The 26,050-nt window shown below is 38.3% G+C and overlaps 2 protein-coding genes and 1 long non-coding RNA gene across 9 annotated transcripts in view; 1 reads left to right on the forward strand and 2 right to left on the reverse strand.

The window, feature by feature from the left end:
- Positions 1-1,907: 1,907 nt before the first annotated feature.
- Positions 1,908-25,445, forward strand: LOC311436361 (alpha-fetoprotein-like). The gene is made up of 15 exons (XM_084518462.1): positions 1,908-2,191; positions 7,898-8,026; positions 9,677-9,737; positions 9,984-10,119; positions 11,091-11,293; positions 11,839-11,986; positions 12,899-12,996; positions 13,680-13,809; positions 14,451-14,665; positions 15,478-15,610; positions 16,560-16,657; positions 17,872-18,010; positions 18,803-19,026; positions 19,662-19,794; positions 20,627-25,445. Exons 2-15 carry the CDS (start codon positions 7,942-7,944, stop codon positions 20,669-20,671), a joined length of 1,848 nt encoding a protein of 615 aa, XP_084374588.1. The 5' UTR covers positions 1,908-2,191; positions 7,898-7,941; the 3' UTR covers positions 20,672-25,445.
- On the reverse strand, positions 3,983-6,344 carry LOC311436883. The gene is made up of 2 exons (XR_014693152.1): positions 6,254-6,344; positions 3,983-4,516 (listed from the first exon to the last, which is right to left on the reverse strand). It is a non-coding gene; the product is annotated as an uncharacterized lncRNA (long non-coding RNA).
- The window catches only part of RASSF6 (Ras association domain family member 6), a 32,553-nt gene continuing 30,883 nt past the window's right edge, over positions 24,381-26,050 (reverse strand). For all 7 annotated transcript variants that reach the window (XM_084518465.1, XM_084518464.1, XM_084518466.1 and 4 more), the window contains one exon: positions 24,381-25,531. In XM_084518465.1, coding sequence (XP_084374591.1) covers positions 25,456-25,531 — 76 coding nt within the window. In that variant the 3' untranslated portion in view covers positions 24,381-25,455. The remainder of the gene's footprint in view (positions 25,532-26,050) is intronic.

Raw genomic sequence — 26,050 nt, forward strand, 5'->3', positions numbered from 1 at the left:
TGTGTTCTCCCAGTGCCTGGGAATCTTTTACATGGTCCAAGCAACATGTTCTTTGTAGTACTTGTGCAGGAAAAAGCAGTTGTTGGATTGCTCATCTTGGGAGTCATACTCTGTCTGAAAGAACATGGATTTTATAACTTATTTTTTTTATATCTTTTTTTAATTGGGTAATGAAGAAACTCTTGGGAAACCTATGTTATTCCAGTTGTTGGCTAATTCTGTAAAGTGAAAGCAAATTACACATGCACTGCAGAAGTGGCTTAATGCAAGAGTAGACATGGTAGAAATGAAAGCCATTGCTTCCTCACTCTTCGATATCCCTTCCTTAAAAAAACCTTACATACTTCAGTGTTGAACTGCAGCAAGAGTGACCTGTTCCATTGACTCATTTCTAGCAGGAGTCCAGAATGGTTGTCTTTCTATCTCTTCTAGCACGGATTTCTGCCAGGTAGACATAATTCAATGGGGAGAGCAATTTTACATACCTTTTCCTCAAAAGAAAGAGGGGCAAGTCATGAGAAGTCTCTAGAATTCTAAGGCATTCTATACAACCGGCCTGCTTGTCTCATTCTTCAGACATGCAGAAGCTACAGAGAGTTGACTAAATTTAGTTGACTACAAGGTGGCATCTGACACCACTTGAGATACCCTAGGTACCCCCTCCTGGTCTTGATTAGTACTACTCCAGAAACTAACAGGAGTTTTCTGGGCAAAGTGCTATGCTAACCAACTGCCATGCCATATTTTAGCTATCCAGTAGCACACACAGGAGATACTATTCAGTGGACAACAGTCAAGTGTGATTGAAAAAGTAGGTTTACAAATGTTTAAGTAAAAACAAGCTTTATATATGAAATTAGCACTTAAGAGGGCTTCATGTCTACCTTTCAAAGTTGTTCATTCAACCGTAACACTTTTGCTGCATGAACAACCTAAAAATTGTCAGGAAAAGAATAAGATAATATAGGAGCCACTGGCCTTGAGAAATAAAAGGTCATAAGGCAGTATTCCACTGAGAAACAGGATCCTTTGCTAGAAGAACCATCGCAAATAGATTCCTGGTGGAACAGAAGTCAACAAACTTTCCACCTGCAAGTCAAAAATAACTGCTCTATGCACTTGTACCAAGGCAAGTCCTCATCTTTTCAGGAAGTGATCTGTAAAAGCTGGCAGGATGGTTTTAAAAGGGTGTTTAGTCTTGACAGCTGTCACCACTCTGTGGGCCTGCTAGAACAGTCAGCCCTGAGGGTCAGGCTGTAAACCGAGTGGTGTTAGGAGTACAGGGGAGCAGAGAGGGCAGCAGTGGGAGGATGACTTGACCAGAAGAGAACCCCGGATAAGGCAATGCCATACACTGAGGAGTTAAAAGACAATTTGTACTCCAAAAGCTAAAACTCTTGTAGGTCCACAGTGAGCTGTACAACAGTCATTATCTTGAGAGCAGTCTTTTGCAGAGTAACCACAAGAAACTGTTCGGGGCCTTCTAAAGTGCATGCATTTTGTTTTGGTACATGCAAGCAGGCATAGTAAGTTCCCCACCTTATCAAAAACGCTGTGTAAGCAGGTCACTGCAACCAAAGTTTGTGTTGTATTAAGATAACAGTGATTCTGTGCTATTAAGATAGCTTGTTTTGACATTCAGCAATGGTGTTTCACTTGGCTAGACCATCACGCCTACAGGTGCCAGATAAAGACAAGGACGAGTTGTAAATGTCACCCTTTGTACTTTGTTGTGTCCCATTCAGCTGTAAACAACCCCCTGTGGGATTTGGAACATACATAGATGTAGGAGCTTAGGAAATTAGGGAGAGAGGGAAGAAAAAAAAAAAGAAGGAAAAGGATATTAACTTGAACGATAGCTTACTTCTTCCTTTCCAGATTTTGTGGGTTTGTCTTATGCTCTCACACTTAACTGGTATATGATTTCCTGCCCTACAAAAAGCATTTGTATTGTAACAAATGCAGCAACCTCAGCAGAAACAGCACTCATTTAAAGCTTGCATGCTAAATACCAGGCCGCAGATCCCACTTCTGATACCCACAATCCACCCATTATCAATGATTGCTTTTTCTATCCTTAGGGTGTGATAACCAATTCAGCCCAGAACCTCCAGAGGGACATTTTGTTGCAATGAGTAAGGAAAGTAGAAGAGCCTCTCATCAATGTGATCCTCAGGCAAAGCAAAACAAGGTAAGATCCAATAAGATCATCTCAATATGGCATGAAAGAAAAAGAAAGCATCCTGCAGAGCTAAAGCAGGCACTCAGTTCTCTTGGTGAATCCTTGTTGGCACCAACACCACCCCCTTGAATAAAACCAGAACTTGCACTCCTGAATAGAGATGTCAGTCCTCCAAGTACAACATACATATCCATTTTCTGTCCTCTTTATACAATCTAAAATGATGTCTGTTACCGAGATCCCCTCTGAGGTGAGTTGTAATCACTTTATTTACTCAATTATATCTTCTGTACTCTATAGGAAATGTGTATTTCGTTGTTGACATGGCCCTGGAATGAAAGAGAAGGTGAGGAATAAAGCAAGATAGAAGTCCGAGTAGTAAGATTTGCAGGGTACTACTCAGTCCTTATGACATGGAAGTGACCAAATGTCCTTTTGGACAGAAACTTTACATCCTGTACCTGGAAAGACTCAAGTGGAAGGTTGTCTGTCTGCTAAAAAAAAAAAAAAATAAAAAATAAAAAAAATAGGAACAGTGCCATTGAGCTCCAGCAGGCAGCAACAATGGGATGGTTGCTTTTTCCTTTTGTGCTCTTGTTGCAGCACGCCTGGGAGAAAGGCACAGCTTCATAGAACTGTAGCTGGGAGAATAGCTCTTCATATGGAGAAAACCCAAATTTCTTCTCAGAAGCTCAAGAATAATTTCCTCAAGAACAGGCTAATGAGGAATCCTTGATCACATATAAATAACAAACCATCTGTTAGGACAATGACGTGGCTGTATCAGCCACTGACTAAACCTCTTCAGTTTCCTCTTTAGGAATACTAAATGGCTGTGCCACCCTGGTAGCTACATGGTACTAGATGGCCTACAGAGTTATCCTGTACAGATCAGTCTGCCTTCAGCATCCCAGCAGTGTCACAGACAAAATGAATGGGAAGAGAAGTCCCAATGGAAGAATGGCTGTGAAATGTACGTGAATTTATGCTGCAAGGAGGGCTACAGAGTCTGAAGCTAATATATCCGATTTATGAAGGTGTTAATTTGTCTACTTGCTAACAGGCTTTGTTTCTTCTTGTTTCACTTGAAAGTACACCAGAAAATTTTACCAGAATTAAAAGAAACTGAAGACAGGGTAAGCTCCTTTCTGCATAGACATGCTAAGACTGCTACAGTACTAACACCCACACAAAGAAGTGCTCCTGGGACATGTCAATTTATGCCAAACACTGGGACCAAACAAAGCACCCAGTGCACTTTCCACCAACATGCCACTCTGACATAACACACTGCAAATGTGTCCAAACGAGCCCAGAGACAAAGGGCATAGAGCACTGCCAGTAAAGTGGCGAGGAAGGTTGTTTCATTCCCAGCCAAGTGACTCAGAGGAACCAAAGGACAGAGGACATCTTTGCCAGCTTACGGCAGCAGGTAGGCGTGCGCGGCCTGGGCATGCTTCCACCTGTACTGCCAGAGGTTACCCAGTCTCCTGTGCAGACATGCTTACAACACCCACAGGGTGAACACTCCTTATGACAGGCACTCAAGAGAAAATTGTCAGATCATATCAAATCAAGGGGCCACACAAAGCACCCAAGTGTGACTGAAAAATGGGGAGAAGCCAGATATTACACACAAATCTTTTCATTCTCTAAAATTAATGGAATTTGAACGGAATCCTCTTAATGAGAAAAATGGTATGCATTACACCATCATGCATCTTTTTCAGCTTATATCAGCAATGAAGATACTTAAATCTGTAGTATAGAATACTTGAATTCCACATCAAACATTCCATGTTACTTATGAAACAAGTCATATTTCTCCACATGGTGAATAAACCATGAATTTAGACAGCTTTTTTTAAAAGGAATTACAACTGAACTATGTATGCAGTAAAAAAACAGTTGAGACATGCAGTTTTGGCAAAATATACCAATCCAGGAAGTTATCCAGGTCAAACAGAAGTTCACAAATGATAATCAGTCACTTTCACGACTGAAAAGAGTAAGTCTTTACCATCAGACTTCCTAGCATTGCCAAATAACCTGTTAAATCATTTGAAGAAATTAAGTTAACAACATGGGTTTCTTCCCTGTATTGCCTCCAGTTTTGCTACATACACTGGAAAAGATTTGCTCTTTAAAGAGCAAACCTTTACCTTTAAAAGGTAAATCTTTACTTTTAAAAGGTAAGAAAGTTCTTTATAATACATCCCATAAAGGCCTTATTGTTTGAGGCGTATATTCAGCAGTGAGTGTTAGCTGTCATATTGTCACAAGTGATCTTAAAGGAAAGTCTTCCACTCCCTTCAATCAGCTTCAAAGCAGATCCTAAGAAACAGACAGAAAAATAACTTAGTTCTCCTTCGGCAGCCCTCAAGCTCTAACATGCTTTCTCATTTGAATTAGTCTGGCTTTGGCCAATACTTCCATGGTATGCACAATAAGTTCAGTATGTTTTAGCAAGCAAGGCTGAGAACAATACTAGTTCAGAGCACTTAGAATGCTATTCACACATGTGTATCACAGCAGTAAGAGAACAGAGAACTGCTCACAGTTTTTTAGCTAAATATTTGCAGGAAAAACTCAAACACTTTCCAGGAAAACAAGCTTTCCTAAGGAACCTACAGATAATTAGCTGAACAACATGCATCCAAGAGAAAAATAGTTTTTGTTTTCAATTGAAAATTCTATATGTTCAACCACAAAACAATTGTTGGAAGATGGGAAGAGAGAAGGGTTAGGATTTTCAATGACAAGGGGGTGTAAAAACAAAACAAGAACCCGCAAAAGCAAGCGAGGTTTTCTGTTTCAGTTTTTAACATATAAACCCATACTTCTATCCTTTCCTTCCTAGAGCTAACTATTACAAGTACTTGCCCTTCAGAGCAGAGAATTATTGCTTATTTCCAAGAGGGCAGGAAGTACCACTGGTAGGGGCAGAACAGGTGCTGCTAACCATCGTACTGTGGGCATTATTTGAATTTAGAACATATTACAAGTTATTTGAATAATGAGGGTTCAATAACCTGTAGGTTAACAAGATACATGCTGCACAGCCATCTAAGGAGACTGATCACAGAAGTTACAAAAATGTAACCAGCCTGCAGAGATCAGACATGTAGGACTGCTGATACCCCATTTACTGGCTCACCCAGAGCTAGCCCTGCGCCAAGCCATGCAGAGGTTAGCTACCTGCAGTTTGCACCCTGGGATGAGAAACTTCTTTTATTACCTAAGAAGCTGATAAGGCCTGTGGAGATTTAGGCATGCAACAGAGACAAGCACTCAAAAGAGATAGCATGGGAGAAATCAAAACTTCATGGTTCATAACAGTTGCCGTAAAAAGTCTTCTGCAGGCAAAATACCCCAGTACCAGAACAAGACAGATTCCAAAACACCTAACCAGATTGAGCCTAGCTATCTTCCTTTTTTTTTTTTTTTTTTTTTTTTTTAAATCAGAGTCTAAAAATGTGAATATGAGTGATGTTTTCTTTACAAAAAGAGTTAAGAAAGTTCCAATGCGAGTTTTAGACAGCACATCAGACTAGTGGAAGTTATTTACATGGAAAATAACTCCAAATATCACATCAAAGCACCTTAGGATTTTGTAAAAACCAAGTATCTCACTATTCAGGAAGAAGTTTAATTAATCCATGTAGATTAACTTCCTACAAACATCACTCATTTTAGAATGAATGATCAAGATTTAGTAAGAATACTACTCTCCAAGTGCAATAAAGCAAGGGTATAACGGAATGATTTACACGTATTACTTACATTACCAGAAAGTACCAACATTGACTTTAAAGAAATGCAATGGATATATTGATACCAACATAAAAAAATTAAGGAAAAAAAATAAACTCACAAATTCTGCTCTCATTAGTAAGAAGAGAGACTAAATACTTCAGCTTTGGGGAGACATTCTTGCTCTTTGGGAGCCTACTTTGAGAATGCTAATCAATGACCAAAGTGCAGCATGAACAGAGAGCAGCACAAAACACAGGAACCTTCCCCTAAAACTAACAAACAACAAAGGAAAACAACCTACACAAACCAACTCACCTCTTTGCTTACAATAATACACAAAACAAAAACTTTGCAGCATAAGAGCTACCTGGGAATTTCAAGAATCTGCTGAGGACATTTCTCCCCCTTGCATGCAGCCATCCCCAGCTGATGGGAATTTATAGCTCCAAAAACCCTGACTGCAATCAGCTTGTTCTAGCTCTGCCTTGGCCTTTGCCAGATAGTTTTAAGAAGGCCTGGAGACAACTCTGGTCTCTATAGGTGTAAAACAGATTTTGTTGGCATGGTTTCTGTAGTTTGAAAAGCAAGAATTCTTGATTATTTTGGCTGTTTGACACACTCTTTCCTTCTGGTTAAATATTGTACACACATTTTCCTCCTGCAAATGAGAGAGTGTTCATTGTAGATACATACATTGCTACCCTAATAGTGATTAAATATATAAAAATATTTAACCATCCTAAACATCGTGAACGTCAATAGAGAAATTGAGTTTAAGGGTTTTAAATGCAGCAGCCAAGTACAGCTTCCTGAAATACTTAGGACAACATGTTACACCTAAAAAAACTCTCAAACACACTCCTGCCATAAAAAACTTGCTATAAAAAAGTTTCTAACATCAGTGTCTCAGCTGTTTCCGCAGTTTTTCTTCAAGCAAATACTCATCCCCCCACTTTCCTTAGTTTTAGAGCTTAGAGTAGCAAGGTTGTATTAGGGTACCATTCTGAAAATAAGAGGATCAATCTGCATCTCTCCCTGCTGATTCTAGGGGAAGTGATGAGGGATTGCAGTAGGTAGTCCCCAGATTGCCCCCATGCTCCCACCTTCATTCAGAATCTTTTTCCTTTTGATACTGTCTCATGTGATAACAAACAACCCTCATCATCTTTCTTCAGCATGGAACAAAGAATATTGCCAGTTTCTCACTAAAAAAAAATAAGAAGTTCTATCTTTGTTGCCTCCTTCAGACTGAATATACATATCCTTGCCCACCTGTCTCTTAGTTACAAATACCCATGGCTCTCTGAAGCCATTCTATCTCCAAAAATATGATGTTTTCATCATGATGATGATTACAGAATACTTTTTAAGAAGGCACTAAGTAACTTTATTATTTTTTACATTCATTATAGTTTTGATTTTGTCTCAAGATTTCTGACATACTTTGATGCTAATTGTTAATGCTGCAAATACATTGCATGGGCATCTTAATTCACCTTTTTCACCATGCCAAGTGTGGGAGCCACCAAGTGTGGGAACAAGAGATAGCTTGCTCAGCAAGGAGGGATGCAAAAATCTCAGGGTAACTGATGAACTTGTGTTCTTTCAGTCAACAAAGGCATCTTCTGCACAGCAATCACCTTTGAACAAATCTGTAAGTAGAAGAGATCTACATTCATGATAAAAAGCACAAAGAATGTTTAAACTTCTTGTTTGAAGTGTGATAAGTTTAAAATGTCTATTTGTCTAAATTTCAGGGGAAAAAAAGAATCTACAAGGTTCCTTCTTTGCAACAAGCTGGTCGGTTCATCATACTAAGCAAATAATGTCATGTTTAATTATTGTGGGAATATTCTAAAAGGGTTAATGTTATATGTGGCACTAAAAGGGTTTTGATTAACCAGAAATCATTTGGTAGAGTATATAAGATCATTCCTCTTAAATCTTTCTGCCTTTCAGAGATAAACCAAACCCATCTCAGGCGTCTGCCAAAGGCTGACATTATGAATTGGAGAACAGTAATTTATATAATTTTATTAGTAAGCTTTACTGTAGTCAAAGCCCTGCCTAGAAGTTATTGGGACATAGGTAAGCATATATCTTGTATTTTTATTCTATTCTTTCACTTAATGCTGATAAATACAACTTGGCATGCATGGTTATTTGGTATCTCACTTTATCACTGCCAATTTTAGATAGTATTTTCTTAGCAGTGAAAGATATACGACAACACTGTAGCTGTATAACTTGTTTCTTGAGATCAACCATAGACACGATGCTTCTTAATGTCTTGAGAGTCCATGTAGTGGGACAGCCTGAACTTACTGAGAGGATGTGTACTGAAGGGTAATTTAATCTCTGGGGGAGTTATTCCACTGAATTTCAGGTACTCCAAGAACTGCTGAAGTAAAGACTGCAGTTGTTTTAGCTTCCCTCTATAGTCCATGGGAGAGTGACACAGTGAAGGCACAAGAGGGATGCTACCTCCAGATGCTATTCAGTAGCTAAGTTATGCAATTGCTCTTTATTATGCTTTGGAGGAATCTAAGTTGCTCTTCACTGACTCCTGGAGAGGCTTATGATGGCCCTGCCTTGCACTAAGGTCAAGTGTCAAAAATGAGGCAAATGAAAACCTCCTGTAGTGTGCAGTTCAGATGAGTCTTTCACTTTACATATTTCTATCAGTAGTCATTTTCTCATCTTCAGAACATCCAAATGCAGTAAATAGCCCAAGACCATAAAACAACTGCTATTTTTGTTATCTCTTCTTATCATTCCAATTCACACTTCCTAGTTACTTGGAGAAGCTGGCTTATTTCTTCACTTTGATCTTTTTATACTGCTCTCAGCCCTACTGACATGGATGTGAGCCAGTATCATCCTGATTCGGGAATATACCCACTGTGTTGAAATTAATCTCTGAAAATATTCTCTAATGAATGAGGAACTCAAGAAATGATTAGGTTTAGGTTTTGCCATTAATAAATAATCCACTGACAGAAGAAAAATATTTGCACATAATCTTCAGGTAGATTGAGCACATTTGTTTTCCACTGGGCCAATGCAGAGCTTGTACAGAAGGATGTGGCTCTGTGAATTTTTGTGGAGCTTTGACTACCAATGTAGCCCTCAAATTATTCCATGCTTTCTACATAGAGAAGCCTTTATCTGCAACGAAACAGTAGTTAAGTACACCCTTAAATAGGGTGTACTTTTAAATAATAATATTTTAATAATTTTTATTAATTAATTAACAATAAATTATTAATAATTTAATAATATCTTTTAACCTTATTTTAACCTAAAATAAGGTTAAAAGATATTTTCTAATGAGTTTAATCACATGACTTGCATCATCTAAGTAGCTGAACATCTTCTAGGTTTCAGCAAATTCCTCCCACAACACTTGAATGAGGCAGGGGAACTATATTGGCCCTGTAGTTCAAAAACAAATTCACATCCTCATACTTAAGTCAGATAGGTAATATGAGCTTATGCCTTCCAAACCTAGTGCCACTACCTCAGGCACTGAATTATGTTTTTCTGAAACTCCTGTATATATATATATATAGACACGTATATATATATATATATGTATATATATATATATATAGACACGTATATATATATATATATATGTATATATATACGTGTCTATATATATATATATAAAGCATTTGAAGAATTTACTTAACATTTTTTTATTATTGTTCAAAGACTAATTATCTTGTTTTTCAGAGGAAAAAAACAGCATTGGCCAGCGTTTTTCTCAGCTGCAGGAGAATAATTTTAAAGCCATGTAAGTTGTCCAGACAAAAAGTCTACTTGCAAATTTGCTGCCAATGAACATCCCTGTGGTATTTTGTGTCATTTGGAAGTGAACGCATACAGTGAGTCAAACACTCACCTCTTCCACCAGCCCATGCAAACTCAGTCTGTGATGACAGAAATCACAGAATATGATCATCTTACCGTTTCACACTAAAAGTAATGTGATGAGTTTTTAGGCAGGCAGCAACATCTTTATCGCTCTGTGTTCTTGTAGTGCCATGATCATGTTTGCTCAGTACGTGCAAGGAAGCACATTCACCAAAGCGGTTAAAATGGCTGAAGCTGTAACAGATCTTGCCAAAAGGTGCACTGCTGCAGATGGAGACAACCCAGATTGTCTGAAGCCTTTGGTAAGCTTGTCCATACTTCTAATATGGCACAGACTTTTAAAAGTGACTTATAATTTCAGAGTACTAGTACATATTTCTTCTGAAAAGGAACACATTATTAGGAGATGTGATTTATTTGTGTATAGATTTGCTTTTATTGACATTTTTCGCTTGCCATGCTCTCACCTATAAGGCATCTCAAGATGAGTGGAGGAAAAAAAAGTTCTGCCCCCACCATATATCACAGCAACTTTTGAATTACTTCATCTATATCTTTGTAAAAGATGGTTGGAAAGTTGTGCTTTTATGGCTAGTGTAAAAAAAATAAACCAGTAGAGCCTAATTAGATGTTTCTAGCAAATATGATGCTTATAGATGTTTGTTCTACTCCATTAACTCACGCTGCTAGTTTTTGATGGTGTCTGCTCCAACACACTTTTGAGCTGGCAGATTCAATCACAAAACATGACTATCCGTCTGTGTTATGACACATTTCTATTTATTAAACTTGGGTCTGAAGCAAATCCTGAATAAAAACAGTTCCCAGCTGACACATGACTGACAGCTGAACCTGAACATTGCTATTTTATGAACAAGAAACAAGGACTCATCAGCTGACTTTAATTAGAAAAGAATAGATCCTGCTATGTTAGAAACAACACTATGCAAATCTTCCCTATCATCTCAAATGTAATCAAGAAACAAGGGTCTGAATGTTGGTTTAAGTTCAGTGAAACCTGGACAGTGTGTTCCAAAACCACTTCACTTCAAAGTCTATCTTGGCATAATAGTAGCTATCAGAGAGTGACATATCATTTATGTTTTAGAGGTCAGTCTGATATTCATTGCAGTCAAAGCAGGAGGAAAGAAAAAGAGAGAATCTATACATTTATGCAAGCGAGGGCTTGTTGGGTTAACAAGTCTCCCCAGAAAGCTCACAAGAGTAAAATGGAATGCTCACACGCATCAACTTTTTTTCTAATTTTTCACAGGACAAGATTTTCCTCGATACAATATGCCAGGAGGAAAATCTTCCAAGGTTTACTGACTGCTGTGCTAAAAAGGACCCTGAAAGAAATGATTGCTTCCTCTCCCTTAAAAATTCATCAAGAGCATTCATTTCTCCTTTTGAAAGGCCAAATGCTGAAGCTGCCTGCAAAAATTATTCACAGAATCAACATTCGTTAACAGGATAGTAAGTAAATAAATCATAGATTTGTTGCCTGGATATGATAATAACAAGCCTAGAGACCATAAATGCAGTACCAACCAAAAGTTCAATACGAGACTCTCTGTAATGCTATCCTCTTTTTCCTTCTTAATGAGAAACATTTGTATAATCCAGCCAGCTCTGATTATCCTTATGTGAACCTTGTTCGGCCACCTCCTGCTTTGAATATATGTCCAAATGATAAACAATCTGAACTATTTCATTGTAGTTTATCCAGAGGGCTCATCTGGAAACCAAGGACCTCCCTTCAGTCCTAAAAAGGCAAGCAGATGTTTTGCGACCTCTAGGCCAGGACCATCAGGATTTGAGCCCCTAATTTATAGGAAAATGCTAGCCCCATCAGACTTTTTCCAGGATAAACACTGCACTATACAGCTGATAGTTTTGACAGGAAAACAGTCACTTTTAGTAGCTATTATTTTAATGTACTGGCAGATGCTACAATAACACTGCAGTCCCCTGTATATGGGGGATTATTCTGAAAGTAAAGACATTGCTCTCTGTTTTAGTTTCATCTATGAGATTTCCAGAAGGCATCCTTTCCTCTATGCCCCAACAATCCTTTCTGTTGCTATCCATTATGATGAGATGATGAAGGACTGCTGTAGAAGTGCCGAAAACCCCACTCATAACCTGGAGGAATGCTTTCGGAGACAGGTATTACATTGCAGGGGTTTAGTTTAACAACATGTGAGCAGTGGCTTTCCCATAGCTAAACAAATGCCGAAGCAGGGCTATTGTCTGTTTCTTTTTCAGCATCTGCATCTGATGTTAGAATTCACCTTGTTAAGGATGGGCTGAAATTAGACTTAAATGCTCTCTGAAATTATAGTTTAAATTTTTAAATGAAAATACCTGAATTGGGATGTTGGGTAGTTGTATATGGAGCCACGGGCAGTCCCCACACCTGCCATGGTATCAGTTCTGCCTTTGCTATGTGCACAATGTTTGTTGTAAGGATGCCTGGAGAGGAAGTGGTAGTATGCAGAGTGCAGAAATCCGTGGTGTGGTGTTTTTGTTTGTTTGTTTTTCCCTGTTTATAGCCCCATAATGATAGCGCATCACCTGCTTGGCCAAGTGTTTACACTGTAGAGGTATGCCCCACATGTAACTAGAGTCAGAAATTCACAGCAACTTACCTTAACAGTGGAAAATAAGCATGGGGAACCTGCTCTTACTGAATATGCCTTTCTTACGCTCTGGCTGGGTTGCCTGAGATGGCAGCTAATACCACTAACAAATGACAACTAACATTAGCTAATAGTAACACAAAGGCAGTCCTGTAGCTTCCAGGTGAAGATTTCTTCCCCACCCTAAAAATAGTAAACTACTCTCTAGAAGGGTTCTAGTTTCCTTTTGCAGAATACTTATTTAATACATGCTGATGAGTAAATAGCAGGCACAACACTTAGTTCAGATTGCAGCTTGGACAGTAAAAGTCTTTCTATCACTATTTAAAAATTCCTCCTTAAAAAAAAAAAAAAAAAAAAAAAGTTGTCAGTAGTTTTACCCTAAAACATTGTCTTGTCTTCTGTTCTGTTTTCATGGCCTTTAACATCTTTCTACCAGGCACCAAAGGTAGTGAAGCCAGTCAGAGAAGATGGCCTGAGGCAGGAACACACATGTGGAATTCTGAAGAAGTTTGGAGAAAGGACCATAAAGGCTCTGTAAGTCTTCCCCCTGCTTGCCAAACAAGGCTTGGGTTTGTTTGCTTTGGCTACAGAACAGCCAAACTCATCACCAAGATGTAATGCTTTGCTACAGACACTCATTGCAATCCTTCCTGACTCCTTCTGTAAGCTCCAGTTGGCACACACATGTTAAAATAAAGCATGGATGTCACACACTAGCTTAGAAGTGGATCCGCACCTGCACACAGTATGATGACCCTGAATACTGGCCACGTCATTTTTGTTTTCAGCTCACTAGCAAACATCTAACAAGGTGTACAGATTAAGAATACGAATTTATGCATCACAGCAGTCACTGTTTCCCTAAAAACTGCCATTAGCTTTCAAAAATTGAAAAACAAAGTTTGAAATGAACCAAGTTCTTTGTGATGAAAGAGTGATCGTGAGCACAGTACAACCCAGCTCTAAAAACATAAGATTATTCGTGTAATTTTATGTTCACCTACCACGTCTTTGTTATCTCACACTATATTTCACTCAGCATCCTCAGATAACTTTAAGTATCTCAGTTACCGGCTTCAAGGGACAATTTTTATCACCTTCAGTGAGAGCAGAAGCCGACCGTTTCCGACCAGTTTGCATAACGCCCTCTACAGGAAAGTGGTGTGAACTGTCAGTCTCACGTTAATATAAGCAATGTGTATTGTTTTTCATTCCAGGAAACTTGCTCAGATAAGCCAGAAATTTCCTAAAGCTGATTTTGTTACTGTTAGCAAACTTGTGATGGATGTTGCTAACATGCACAAGGACTGTTGTCGTGGAGATATGCTGCAGTGTATGCACGATAGGGTAAAATTCATTTAACTTTTATATGGTTGGAAAAATTAAATGCCTTTTTTTTTTTTTATTTTTTTATTTTTTTATTTTATTTTATATTTTTTCTTTTTTTATTTTATTATTATTTTTTTTCTCTCATGTGAGGTTCTGGTTGCTTGACAATCCTGGAGTTTGTTTCTTCAGTCTAAAAATCTGCTTGACTCTCTCATTTGATATTTCCAGCATCAAATCATCCAAAAGGGCAGAAAGAACCACTTTGTGCCTAAAATGACCTAACACTGCTTCAGTGCCATATATTTTCCATGCAACCTTCAGCAAAACATAATGTCTGCCTATCCTCTGTTCCTTTTCTTCTGACAAACCAATTCCGTTTATCTCACTACTTGTCTGTGCTGTCTAGCTAGAGAGTTAACTTCTCTGTTTAGGTGGTTACCTAGCACCTATCAAAGGGCAAGCAAGAGGCTTCAGCAAATACAGCAAGAGGACTTCAGTCTTCCTTGTTCTGCTAGGTGACTGTTGCATAGCATTGGCCAGCCACCTCCTTTCTTTGGGTGTCGGTCTCTCTGTATGTAAAACTGGGATAAGAATACTGATCAAAAAAATAGAGACCAAAACGTGGTAACATTTCTTTCCTTTCTTTGTTTACATTTCAGGAAGAGATTCTGCACTACGTCTGCACCAACCAAGACATCATATCAAGTAAAATTAAAAAGTGCTGTGAAAAGCCACTGTTACAAAGAAGTGAATGCATAATTAATGCAGAAAATGATGACAAACCTGCAAACTTGTCCCCCCACGTCAGGGAGTTTATAGAAGACAAAGGAATATGTGAACGCTTTGCTCAGGAAAAAGATACACACTTAGCCAGGTAACACATCTTCCTCTACCCTTCAATTTTGCTGTTTTGCTACTTTGGTCAAAAGGAGCCAGTTTGAAAGTTTAAGTTCAGCTTATTAGTCTTAGATGCCTGCTCTGTGAGCACGTGGGCGTGTGATACTGTACAAGTTTACCTGAGAGAAATACCACTCAAACCTGGAGAATATGGAATAGCAACAAATGCTGAACAGGGCACAATGGTTATTTCAGAGAAAACTGAAGAAATGCGTGTGAAAATTAGGCACTATCAGTTCTGATCTCAGGGTCAAAATATAGCTTTGATCCACTCTTAAATGAGAATTAAAAAACACTTATCTAAGTCAGGCTCATGTCTTGATCCAAACAGGTTTGATCTATTTCTGTTCTAGCCATGTTCCTTTGTGTGATGATGCCCCGATCCTATTAGTATTAAACTTGGGCAAAAAAAAAAAAAAAAAAAAGTCTGCAACAGAAACAGTATCAAGTCCCCAAGAAATAGATTGAGCACAACTACTCCAGGTGAGGTGACTGGTTTTAGTAGAGTTTTTTTTTTTTTTTTTCCCTGTCTATTGATAAATGGCTTTGCTACTAGTAATTATTTCATCATCATTTAGGTAGGATTTAAAGAACAAAAATCCAAACCATACAAAGTCAGTCAGTTTTGTTTTGGTTGAATCCCAGGCTGTGATTCTGTGAAATTCTCCCCGTTACATGCAAGGTCAGATGAGACCATCCCAAAAGCACCCCGCTGTCCTTACCATCCCTGATCTCTTATGGGCAGTTTTATCTCTAATATCCACTACATACCTACTCCACATATTGCAGGTTTCTCTATGAATATTCCAGAAGACACCCTGAATTTTCTGCTCAAATGCTTTTAAGAATTGGTAAAGGATATGAGGACCTACTGGATGAGTGCTGCAAAACTGATTCTCCACAAGACTGCTGCAGCAGAGGGGTGGGTGCGATCATGCTTCACACAATACGTTGATGGTTACAGACACATGACCATAGGACTGGTTCTGGCTAAATAGTGACTATCCCTACTCCAGGTCTAGAGCAAGTATCCACAGTTCCTGTAGCAAATGTTGTGAGGCCCAAATGATTCCTGTACAGAAAAGCATCAGCAGAGCCATCACAGCCTTCAGTGACTGGAGGCAGATGAGGGTTGCTGGGGAAATGAACATGGCATTGCAGAGAGTGGGAGCAGGATGCACCCCTGCAGCAGCACCTGGAGGGACTGGGTTCCTCAGGCAGCTCTCTGCTTTCCTCCCTTGGTATTAACCTCACCCTGGGGAGAAGGCTGGTAGATCAAGAGAGCTGGTAGGTGGGAAAGACTTCAGGCCCTCTGGGTCAAGACGACTTTTTTTTCCTGGGGACAGGACAAGAACCAACTCCTCTCTTGTTGCAAACATCAGCTAAGAGGTACCCAACCTCCTCTCCCTGAAGATGTTTTGTAAGAGACTGCATTGGTGCTCCAGTGGTACACCAGTAATTTATCAGAAATAGACAGACATGCTGGGGAGATGGGTGGAGCTGGCATTTCTGTGAGCCACTACCTACTCTTTTTTAGGCTCCCTTGCAGTACCAGTTGTCCTCTTGCAAATGTTTATTGTCTCAGATACAGACATTTAGCATCATACTTGTCTGCAGTTTGGAGCCACCCTGAGTTTCAGACCTAGCCTTCCATCCATTATACAGAATTTAATGAAGTTGTTTCAATTGGACAATAGTCACATTCAGGCAGTTTAGAGGTTGTAGACAGATAAAGACTTCTCATGAAATTAAAAATTGGTGGTATGTATCAGGCGAGAGGCAGCCTTAGATATCAAGGCCTCACCATCAGGCAGTAGGGCATTCTGCATTCCCCCGAAAAGTGACTCCTTAAACTAATTTATTTTCCTCAGGAAGAAGAACTGAAGAAACACATTTATGAAACGGAAAGTGTGATGAAAACAAGCTGTGACATTTACAAGGAGAAAGGAGACTACTATTTCCAAAACGAGTATTCCTTGATTTTATTTTATGCGTATATTATTGCTGTACCAGCTGGCACAACTCAGGCTGGAGTAAATCCATGTATGGCAAAAAAGCTACGCTAAATGACACCACTAGAATGTGTGGTCCAATACGTTAATTACTTTTAAGATTACGTTAATTACTTTTAAGACTTTTTTTTCTTTTCCAAAACAATGTTCTTGCTTCTTATGGGTTCTGTCCTTATCCAAACTCCTGAGGCAGTGAAATGACAACTTGTTCTATCTCTCACCTGTTTCCTATGACTTTTTTTGCTTTATAGTTGCATTTTGAGCTATGAGCTCTAACTTAAGAGTTGTAATTTTGGCCAAAAGGCAGTTGCTGCATCTTTTGCAAAAGACTTTGCTCTCAATCTCCTGCAGCAGATGTAAATGTTAACAACTGTAACAAGATTTAACTACAGGAGACAGAATGAAACCTGAGTAGCTTAAATGTATGCTGCGCTTAAATGCAACATGCAGGCACAAGCCTCTTGGAGGAACTCTGGCCCTGATTTGCAAGGTTAATGAGCACATGCCTAATGAAGTATGTAAGCAATCTCAGTGAAATCTGTAAACTGCTTGTATACTTAAAGTTAGGCTTCTGCTGTCTTACTGTGGGGAGATAGAGTAGGCTATTTGTACTCCTGGGCATGTTTTATCTTTAATAGACCTTAGGAGTTCCAGGGTTCCAATAAATCTGGTATGCTACTTCTGCCTATTTAACAGTTACTATGCTTCTCCTGGCCATGATGGCTAATAAACATATTTTTAAAGAAAAAAAAAAAAAAAAAAAAGTGAATTTTTTTGAGCTAATGTTCTGCCCTGATTTAGTCTGTCAGTAAGTCACTTGAGTTCAATTTGGCTTTTAAACAAGATCCCTACATTCAAAGGAAGTGAATAACACAGGAAAAGTATACGTACTGTTTTGTAAGAGGGCTCACCAACATATAAATGACCTTCTTACCATTAATTTTATTTAACCTGGTAAGAGATTGGTCAGAAGAAGGAGAGATCTCCAACTAACGGAGCATGCTTATACTTGCCTACAGGAGTTATAAACACCAGGCTCCGCCCTGCCCTTGTATGAATGAATGTTCTTCTGTGCGGTTTGGCTGGAGCTTTATTTATGTGAAGGCAGTGGCTTGCTCACTGCTGCCTGGTGGAATCAAAAGCACCAATATCAAATCAATTATCATTTCAGGCTTCTCATGAGCTTCACCAAGAAGATGCCTCAGCTAACATCTGCAGAGCTAATAAAATTCACCAAACAAATGACTACAATCGGCTCCAAATGCTGCCAATTAAGCCAGGACAGGCTATTGCCTTGTGCTGAAGAAAACGTGAGTAATTTTTTTCCCCCTCATCTTTGTCCTACTTTTTCTGTGACAATTCCTGCTACTAGCAGGGTCCAAGAACTTACAGTACCAGTAAATGAGCAAAATGTTGACTCAGGTACTGAGCTGCACTGAAGGTGTACTATCAGGTACACAGCTGAAGTAAGCATAATGCAGTGTCACTGAAGTTAATGCTTGAATGATGCTCTGTGAGGATCAGGAAATTGTCATGCCAGCGTTAAGCACTTAACAGTTTTGCAGTACAGGCAGACTGACCCTGTTCTCTCTGGAGCTAATGATCTCATCTGAGAGATGGTTATTTCTAGAGGAATCGTCCTTTCCAGATGCCTGAAGCCATACTGCTCTATGAAAGCGATACATTTTGTGCAGCTCTTCCATAGAGTTCTCCAAGCCCATAAGTCAAAACACGTAAGCTTCAGCCTGTACCCAGCCATCATTTGTGAAACCTTATGTTTACGGAAACAGTAGAACATACCCACAAAACCTGCCGATCAATACACATCAAAAGGAAGCACCATTTTATGAAGAAATCACATAATATCTATGCACAAAGAACAGTCTCTAAAACTGCATATATATATTCTGATAAATCTGAACCAGTTTTGCACTAACAAAAGGCAGCATTCAGTAGAAACATAAACTTATATCTCATAGACAAAGCTTAAATTAAATTCTTGTTTATTATTTACAACTTTACTAAGAGTGGTTTCTTTCAGAGAAGAATAGAAAATAAAGCAATGACATGAGATTGTTTTTTTTTCACCTCTTTTGGTAAAGCTGGATCTTGTGCTTGGAGAAATATGTAGAAGACACCTAACCAACCCAATAAACCCCGGTGTTTGCCACTGCTGTAGTAGCTCCTATGCTCTTAGGAGGCCGTGCATGGGGAAACTAGAAATTGATGAGAATTATGTGCCCTTATCATTGACTCCTGGTCTGTTCACTTTCCACGAAGACTTGTGTACGACAGAAGAGGAAAAGTTACAGCACAAGAAGCAGGAGTAAGACATGCCTGTTTTACTGTTCCCCATTTCTTATTCTCATCCTGGCAACGCACACCAACACGTTTTTCAAACTGTTTTGCTTTCCTCTCATGTTTATCGCGGTTTCTTTTCCTCTCTAGTTCAACCTATATTTACCTGCCTTTGATTAAAGAAAGTCATTTTCAGAGGTGTGAATCTGCACTGGTGTATACACCACCAGAATGGAAGCACCAGGTGCCTAAAGTTAATCCCTTGCACCGTCCTTTACAGGAGCTGCGCAAGACACAGTGTAAAAACATAAAAAAAGAAAAAAAAACTCTTTGAGCTCAACTTGTGCTATGGCAATCCCATACTGCCTCGGACCCTCTGGAGTGGTACACAACACAAACCAGCTGTATGTATTTATAGACATTCACAGTGGAACAACTCCAAAAATGAGCATTGCCACTTTTTTTTTCCACAGAAGAATGAGGCACATATTGACTCCCCACTGCAAATACCTACCTGAGTGGTGGGGGGAAAAAAAAAAAAAAAGCTATAGAAAGCAAGTGGGCAATAAGAAAGACAAGATTTTGCAGTAGTGTTTGAGAAGTTGTCCTAATCCGTGTGCCTACCCTTCCAGGTTCACAGTGCTTGCTTTGCTTTTCTTGCAGAATGCTCATCAACCTCATTAAATACAAGCCCCAGATCACACAGGAACAGCTGACCTCTGTCACTGCGGCTTTTACTGCCATGAGGGAACAGTGCTGCAAAGAAGAAAACCGTGAAGCATGTTTTGTGAAAGAGGTAATTTTTCTGTTTTCACCTTTATATTCTCAATCAAAGTGAAAATATACACAAAAGTGTAAATTTCTCCATTAAGCAACAAAAGCAAAGCCTGACTAGCCAGAATTCCTTTGGTTCTATTTCTAAAGACCAACTTTATTGCCTGCACAGGTAGATAGGCATGTCAGTTTAGCTGTGCATGACTGCTAGAGAACATAGTTAGTTATCCTTGTGTTTCTGTGTAGCAATTTATAGACACAGAACTCAGCTACATCTATTGCTACTGGGGAATCACTGGGACTTGGCACTTGTCTTTCCTATGTTATTTTAGCTTATTGACCTTCATAAATCAGAGCTACCATGGTTTCTCTCTGCCTTTCAGTAAACCTGCTTTTCCTTACTTCTCATCTCTGATATATTCCTTAAGATAAACTGAAATTTAACATATTTCCCACAACCCTTGAGGCTTACTCCCTCTTTTCTAAGTCTTTGCATTACTTTGCTTCAAATGATCAAGTACAGAAAAACCTTACTTATGTAAAAAGTTTCCACCTCTATGTCCACCCAGCCTATCATCCAGAAAGAATCATACTTCTACTTAATAAAGCTGTATTTCAGTATTTTTATAACAAATGCCAAACCATCTAAGGCAACCTGAGCTGAGCAGTAAAAGCAAAATGTATATTAAACAGTGTCATATGTATATACACACTGTATATACAGTGCTTGTACACAACTTGCAGAGATTATAAAACATTAATGAATTGACTTATTGCTCTTGTACACATGTAACTTGTTCACAAGTACATTACCTTCCCAATTTCATTGATAATATTCACTTTTTTTTTTTCAGGGTCCAGAACTTATAAAAAGAAGTGAAAAAATGTTGTCAGCATAAAGAGCTCACATAGCATATTGGAAGGTATTTGCTGAAGGTTACGGAGTCGCACAAATTTAACCGTGAGCATATCTTTTCTAAATATTCATGAGGTATAAACAGGAACATAGGAGTTGTTATAGTGGAGAATACTGTGTTGTGGCTCTTTACTCACAAACCTAACAAAGTCACGATAACTTAGACCTGCTACAGTTCTGCCAGTTTGATTTTCCACTGTAAACAAGATAAAAAGGGTGCCTCAAGTAAAATATCAAATTTCAGAAAGAATATGATGAGATATAAAATTGTAAATCTCACCTGCCTGCAGAGCTCAGCTTAACTGAAAATTAAGTATATCAATTTCATTCAGATGGGGGAGAAATTCCTGTTCAAACTTCATACCTGGCTCATAACACTTTGATTCGAAATAATTGAGGTTATGTAAAACCAAAACAAGTAAATTAAAACTAAATTAAGTCTAAAAAGAAGCATCATGTTAAAGAAATTTACTAAAAGTTAACTGGATGGAAATTGTGGTTTTAAATTTCTCCATCATCCTATACTAAAAGATACTATTTTTCTTGTATGAAATAGTAACAGGAAAAAAAAAAAAAAAAGAGTTTCAAATCTTACACAGCATAAAGACAAAAGTTTGCAAAAATCTGTCTGTAACCATTTTTCAACTGTCTGTGAAACACAAAATAATTGTTTTGGCATTTTAAAAGCAACATCTTTGAAATACAACACATTCATTCATTAACTCTGCTGTATGGGAATTGTAAAATTGCTTTTAAGCACAGAAATATGTTATCTTGGGCATCTCAAACAGAAAGGAAGAGGACAGATGAGCAAAAAGTCATGGAAAAAGAACATGAAATGCTGAAACTTAGTTAGCAGACAAGTACTTAGAGAAAGCACTGGAAAAATGAAAAACTTACATTTGAGGTGATTTTACATTCAAACAGCATTTGAGTTTTTACCTTCCTTTTGCTTAAAAAGAAATAAGAGGGCATGTTAAAAATCCAAAGTCAAAACAGTATTAAAAGAAATAAATTTTTCTGGAAACCTTGGTCTTGAAGCAAGAGATTACCGTATAGGAGATCCTTTTCATGAACAAAAGAATTAGAAGTAGTTATCAAATGAGCATCTGAAAAGGTTAGTAAAATAAAGAAACATTAACCAAACAAATATTTTTTAAAATGCAAACCTAAAATACAGAGATTGACCAAATGATGTCCCATCAGAATCCATCCTATATAAACTCCAGACAATATTTTCCTTAATGACACAATAAAAGGGAAACTAATCATTTAATTTGTGTCTGACAACAGGATGTACAGAGATGGTTGCAAATCCCTTTGCAATGATTTTCATGTCAAAATCATCTTGGCAAATTACAGCAATAGCCTAGAAAAATAACAGCTATGTTCTACGAGGACAAATTTATCATGACAAAAGTATGATTAAGCAACCACACTAGCACAGAACAGGTAAAATACACATTAGGGATTTGCATAGATAACAATGCAGTTAACAACAAATCACAAGCTGACCAAGAGACACTGATATCTTGTGGCTAACTGAAGTCTAATGTTGTGCTTGCATAGTAGGAGCATAAACAGTAACAACAGAAAAAACAGACAAATAAGATACATAACATACACATCATATTTTTGTTTTCCTCATGCTTGGTAAGGACTTTGCTGGAGTACATGTATTAGAACAAGTCTTGGGTCTCTCACTTGTAGAGTGATATATAATGGTTAAACAATGGAAAATAATGGTTAGCAGTCAAAGATCCGGAAAGAATGTAAAAGAAAAGACAGAATAGATTGGAGTTTTGTAGTTTAATAAGAAAGGCTGCAAGAACTTGAAAAATACATCAAAAAACTCAGGTCCCAGGACAAAGAAAAGCCAGTCATCAGCACCCAGTACAAAGAACAAATATAATTGACATTCTGAGAAAAGTGGGATGCTCCGAAGGAAAGTGACATACTTACCATACACAATTCAAGTGCCAATGATATCTTCAGTCAAAAAAAAAAAAAAAAGAAAAAAAAAAAGAAACAAAACACAACAAAACAATAGACAATAGACAACCATCTTAAGTTTCTTGTAGTGTAGTTTTCTCTGGGAGTTAACGTTCCGATAAAGATCAGTCTTCTGGAAATTTGGGGGGTGGCTTAGGGTGGTTGCTTTTGTATTCCTCCTCAAGGACTGGACTCATTCACTGACTTAGGTCCAGTGATGACTTAAGATTTTTCTCACTGGCTAGCTTAGTAGTACTAAAATCACATCATTTTTTTTAATTGTTGTCCTTTTTGATGATGTCTTAGACCCCAAATTAAACATAAAAACCACACGCATATTTCCTCCATCATGTTTCTTATTGCTGTTACCTTGAATATCCAGTACTGCTTTGGAATAAATTCTTCTGCTGTTCTTGTCTGTGTTTGTCAGAAACAATTCATTAAAATGGACACAGTATTCACAAAACTCACACCACTGCAATGTAGCTTTATTTTACTAGTGCTTAAAATCCAACAATTTACAGGTAAACTGTGCTAGGTTTCATTGTTATTTTTTCAGTATCTTTTAGTCCCAATTCAGTAAGACAAGTGACCTCAATGGGATCCTAGTATCTAACACCAGATGACTACAGAAATGGTTCCACTTAGGAAATGTGTACATACAGACAGGATTGGAGAATCTGTTCGCAAACATTTTTCCACATGGTCAGTGCACTGATCCTATTTTTACACATCTCAGACCAAATAGTTATATTCATAAAACTACAAGCATTTACCAAGTGAAACACCTAACAGAAATAGCCTATTTACATAAAAACCTTAAATACTTTTTTTTTTCTGGTTAAAATGATGAGCAGGTACAGCAGTGCAGGCAGAGGGGTCTGCATCACTCACAGTTCCATGTAAGCAGGTTAGACTTTCCCTGCCCATTAATTTGAGCTACCTGAATATTGCTCTGTATGTGATTTCTGACTTGTTCCTTAGAGTAAGTTAGGTAGAACAAAGCCTGAAATCCAGACCAAGAGGTCTGCTCCTGTGCTGATTTTGGCGCCATTGCTAGTGTCTCAGTATGGCCAGCTGGTGCCAAAATACACCAAAACCACCTCAGTGCATGACTCAGCTCAGACTACCAACACCTGCTTGGTTTTGGATGAGAACAATACTTGACTGTGGACTAGTTTAGATGTCATTGAAATTCGAGCTTACCTTGCAAGTCCAACCTGTGATGTTTTATGGTCAGCTTCCTATCCCCCATAATTTGGCTAATCAATATTTGAATGGTTTGCTTGGGTAATTTCAGTGACATTTGTGTATATACATCTGTTGCTGCAAGGAACTGACATTTGCACAACTAGGGCAACTCTTTATACCATGCATCTTGACTACAGAATTATTTTTATTTCTCCTCTCAGTCATTTTTCTGGGCAGGATTATAATAGATTGTACATTAAAGTAGGTATCTGCCCCAAGCACAAAAGCTTAATTAGCAAATTGATGTCTCATTTTTGACGTATCATCCAAGTAACATCACCTCAAGTGGAGTACAGCTTTTCATTCTTGATTTATTCCACATGATTTCTGGACAACACATTCTGCACACCAGTTCTCTCAAAGTGTTTATGCTGTTACCTGCATAAGCCCAGCGCAGCTGATGTAAAATACAGGCACCACGTAAAAAAGAAGCTACTACAGGAAGGCACTTAATTGTGCACAAATTGGATTTTATTTACACCTCTACAATTTGAACTTTACCATTCAGCGTGACTCAAACGGACAGGACCCAACAGGTGACTGCTGTATGCTTGAGCAACAACCAGACAGTCCACAAATTGCATCTGCAGAAAGATGCCAACCCCATCCTATCATGGCTGTGACATTCAGCCTCTCTCACTTAACTCTTCTTCTTTCTATCTTTGAATCAAAACAGCAAATAACATGGAATAATTTGTCTCATCAAAAAAAAACAAAAAACAAAAAAACAAACAAACAAAAAAAAAAAAAACAAAAAAAAAAACCACTGGGGTACATTCTAGCACCCAGTCAAGCAGATACCACAGCACTTAGAGTTCTTACTCTGCAGCTTAAGATGGACACCAGAGATACATTCACTCATACATTTAAGAGCTGAGTACCAATAAATAGGGAGAGCTTCTCATTGTATTTTTAAAACTTGTGCTCAAAGTTTATATGAGTTAGGTATCTACCAGTCTGAAGCCAGGGGACTATCAGGTCTCTCTTGTGTAGGTGTTTTTGTAAGCTAAGTGAAATGCCTAGCTGCAATCTTAGATACATAAATACCTTTTTCCATTTAACTCTACTGAACAGCTTCCTTCTAATAAAATTTAACATTTCTGTAATAGAAGGAAAGCCGCTTTCATTTTTCACTATTTTCATTTTTTTCATTTTTTGTTATGATTAGCAGATTAGTTACTGCAACACTTTGCATGTATACTAGCCTCTCAGCAATGGTTTGGAAATTACTAGGTGGTAAATAAAGCCTTGTGCTTTCCAGAATGGGATTTTTTCCCCATCTGAAGTTTCAAGTTAGATTCAGCATTTGCCTTTTGGACAATTTAGTGCATCTTCTTAGGTGGTTCCCAACTTGTATTCCAGAGCCATACTGGAGCATATGCAGTTTCAGTTGCATGATTGTCAAAAGAAACACTTTGCACATCCGTGTGCTCTATGTCTTCTTCAGTCACGGCACATTCAAGAAAGCACACAGACTTTCCTTTGCCAACAGCAGTGGGTGGTATTCGCAATACGCCACGTGCATCAAACAGTAGTCTCTGTTTTTTTAACAGTTCGATTTTGAAGGTGCTGTCTTATCAATTGCTTCTCTTTAAGGTATCTGGGGGAGAGAGGGAGAGAGAATGCATTTACTGACAGAATGCATCAAAAATTAAACCCCAATTTTAACATGCCAGTTGAACAGGTGAAAAAGTTGGAATGAAAGCATTTCTGATAGAAAATGGCAATTGCTATCTATTTTTTTCTTTTCATTCCCTGGCGATTTTGATTCAAAATGATTTGATGGTTATTTGGTAACAGATCCACAGCTGGTAGACTCGCATTGCTTTTGACCTCTGGTCTCATATGTTTAGGAATACTGGTATATTTCCAACCCATACCCATTGTGAATTTTGAGCTACCTTCAGAAGAACTCATACAATTTTTTGGAAATTCGGTTCTAGACAGACATTAAGAGTTTCACACCTATCTGAAGTGAATGCTGTACCACTTAAAGAGTACCACATTATTTGCTGCATTGATACATTCTAGAGAACTACACAGCAGCAAGCAGAAACTGAAGAAGTAGTCTAAGGCTCAGAAGACAGAATCACAGAATCATCTAGGTTGGAAGTGACCT

This window comes from Aythya ferina (assembly GCF_964211825.1).
Source record: "Aythya ferina genome assembly, chromosome: 4".
Taxonomy (NCBI): domain Eukaryota; kingdom Metazoa; phylum Chordata; class Aves; order Anseriformes; family Anatidae; genus Aythya; species Aythya ferina.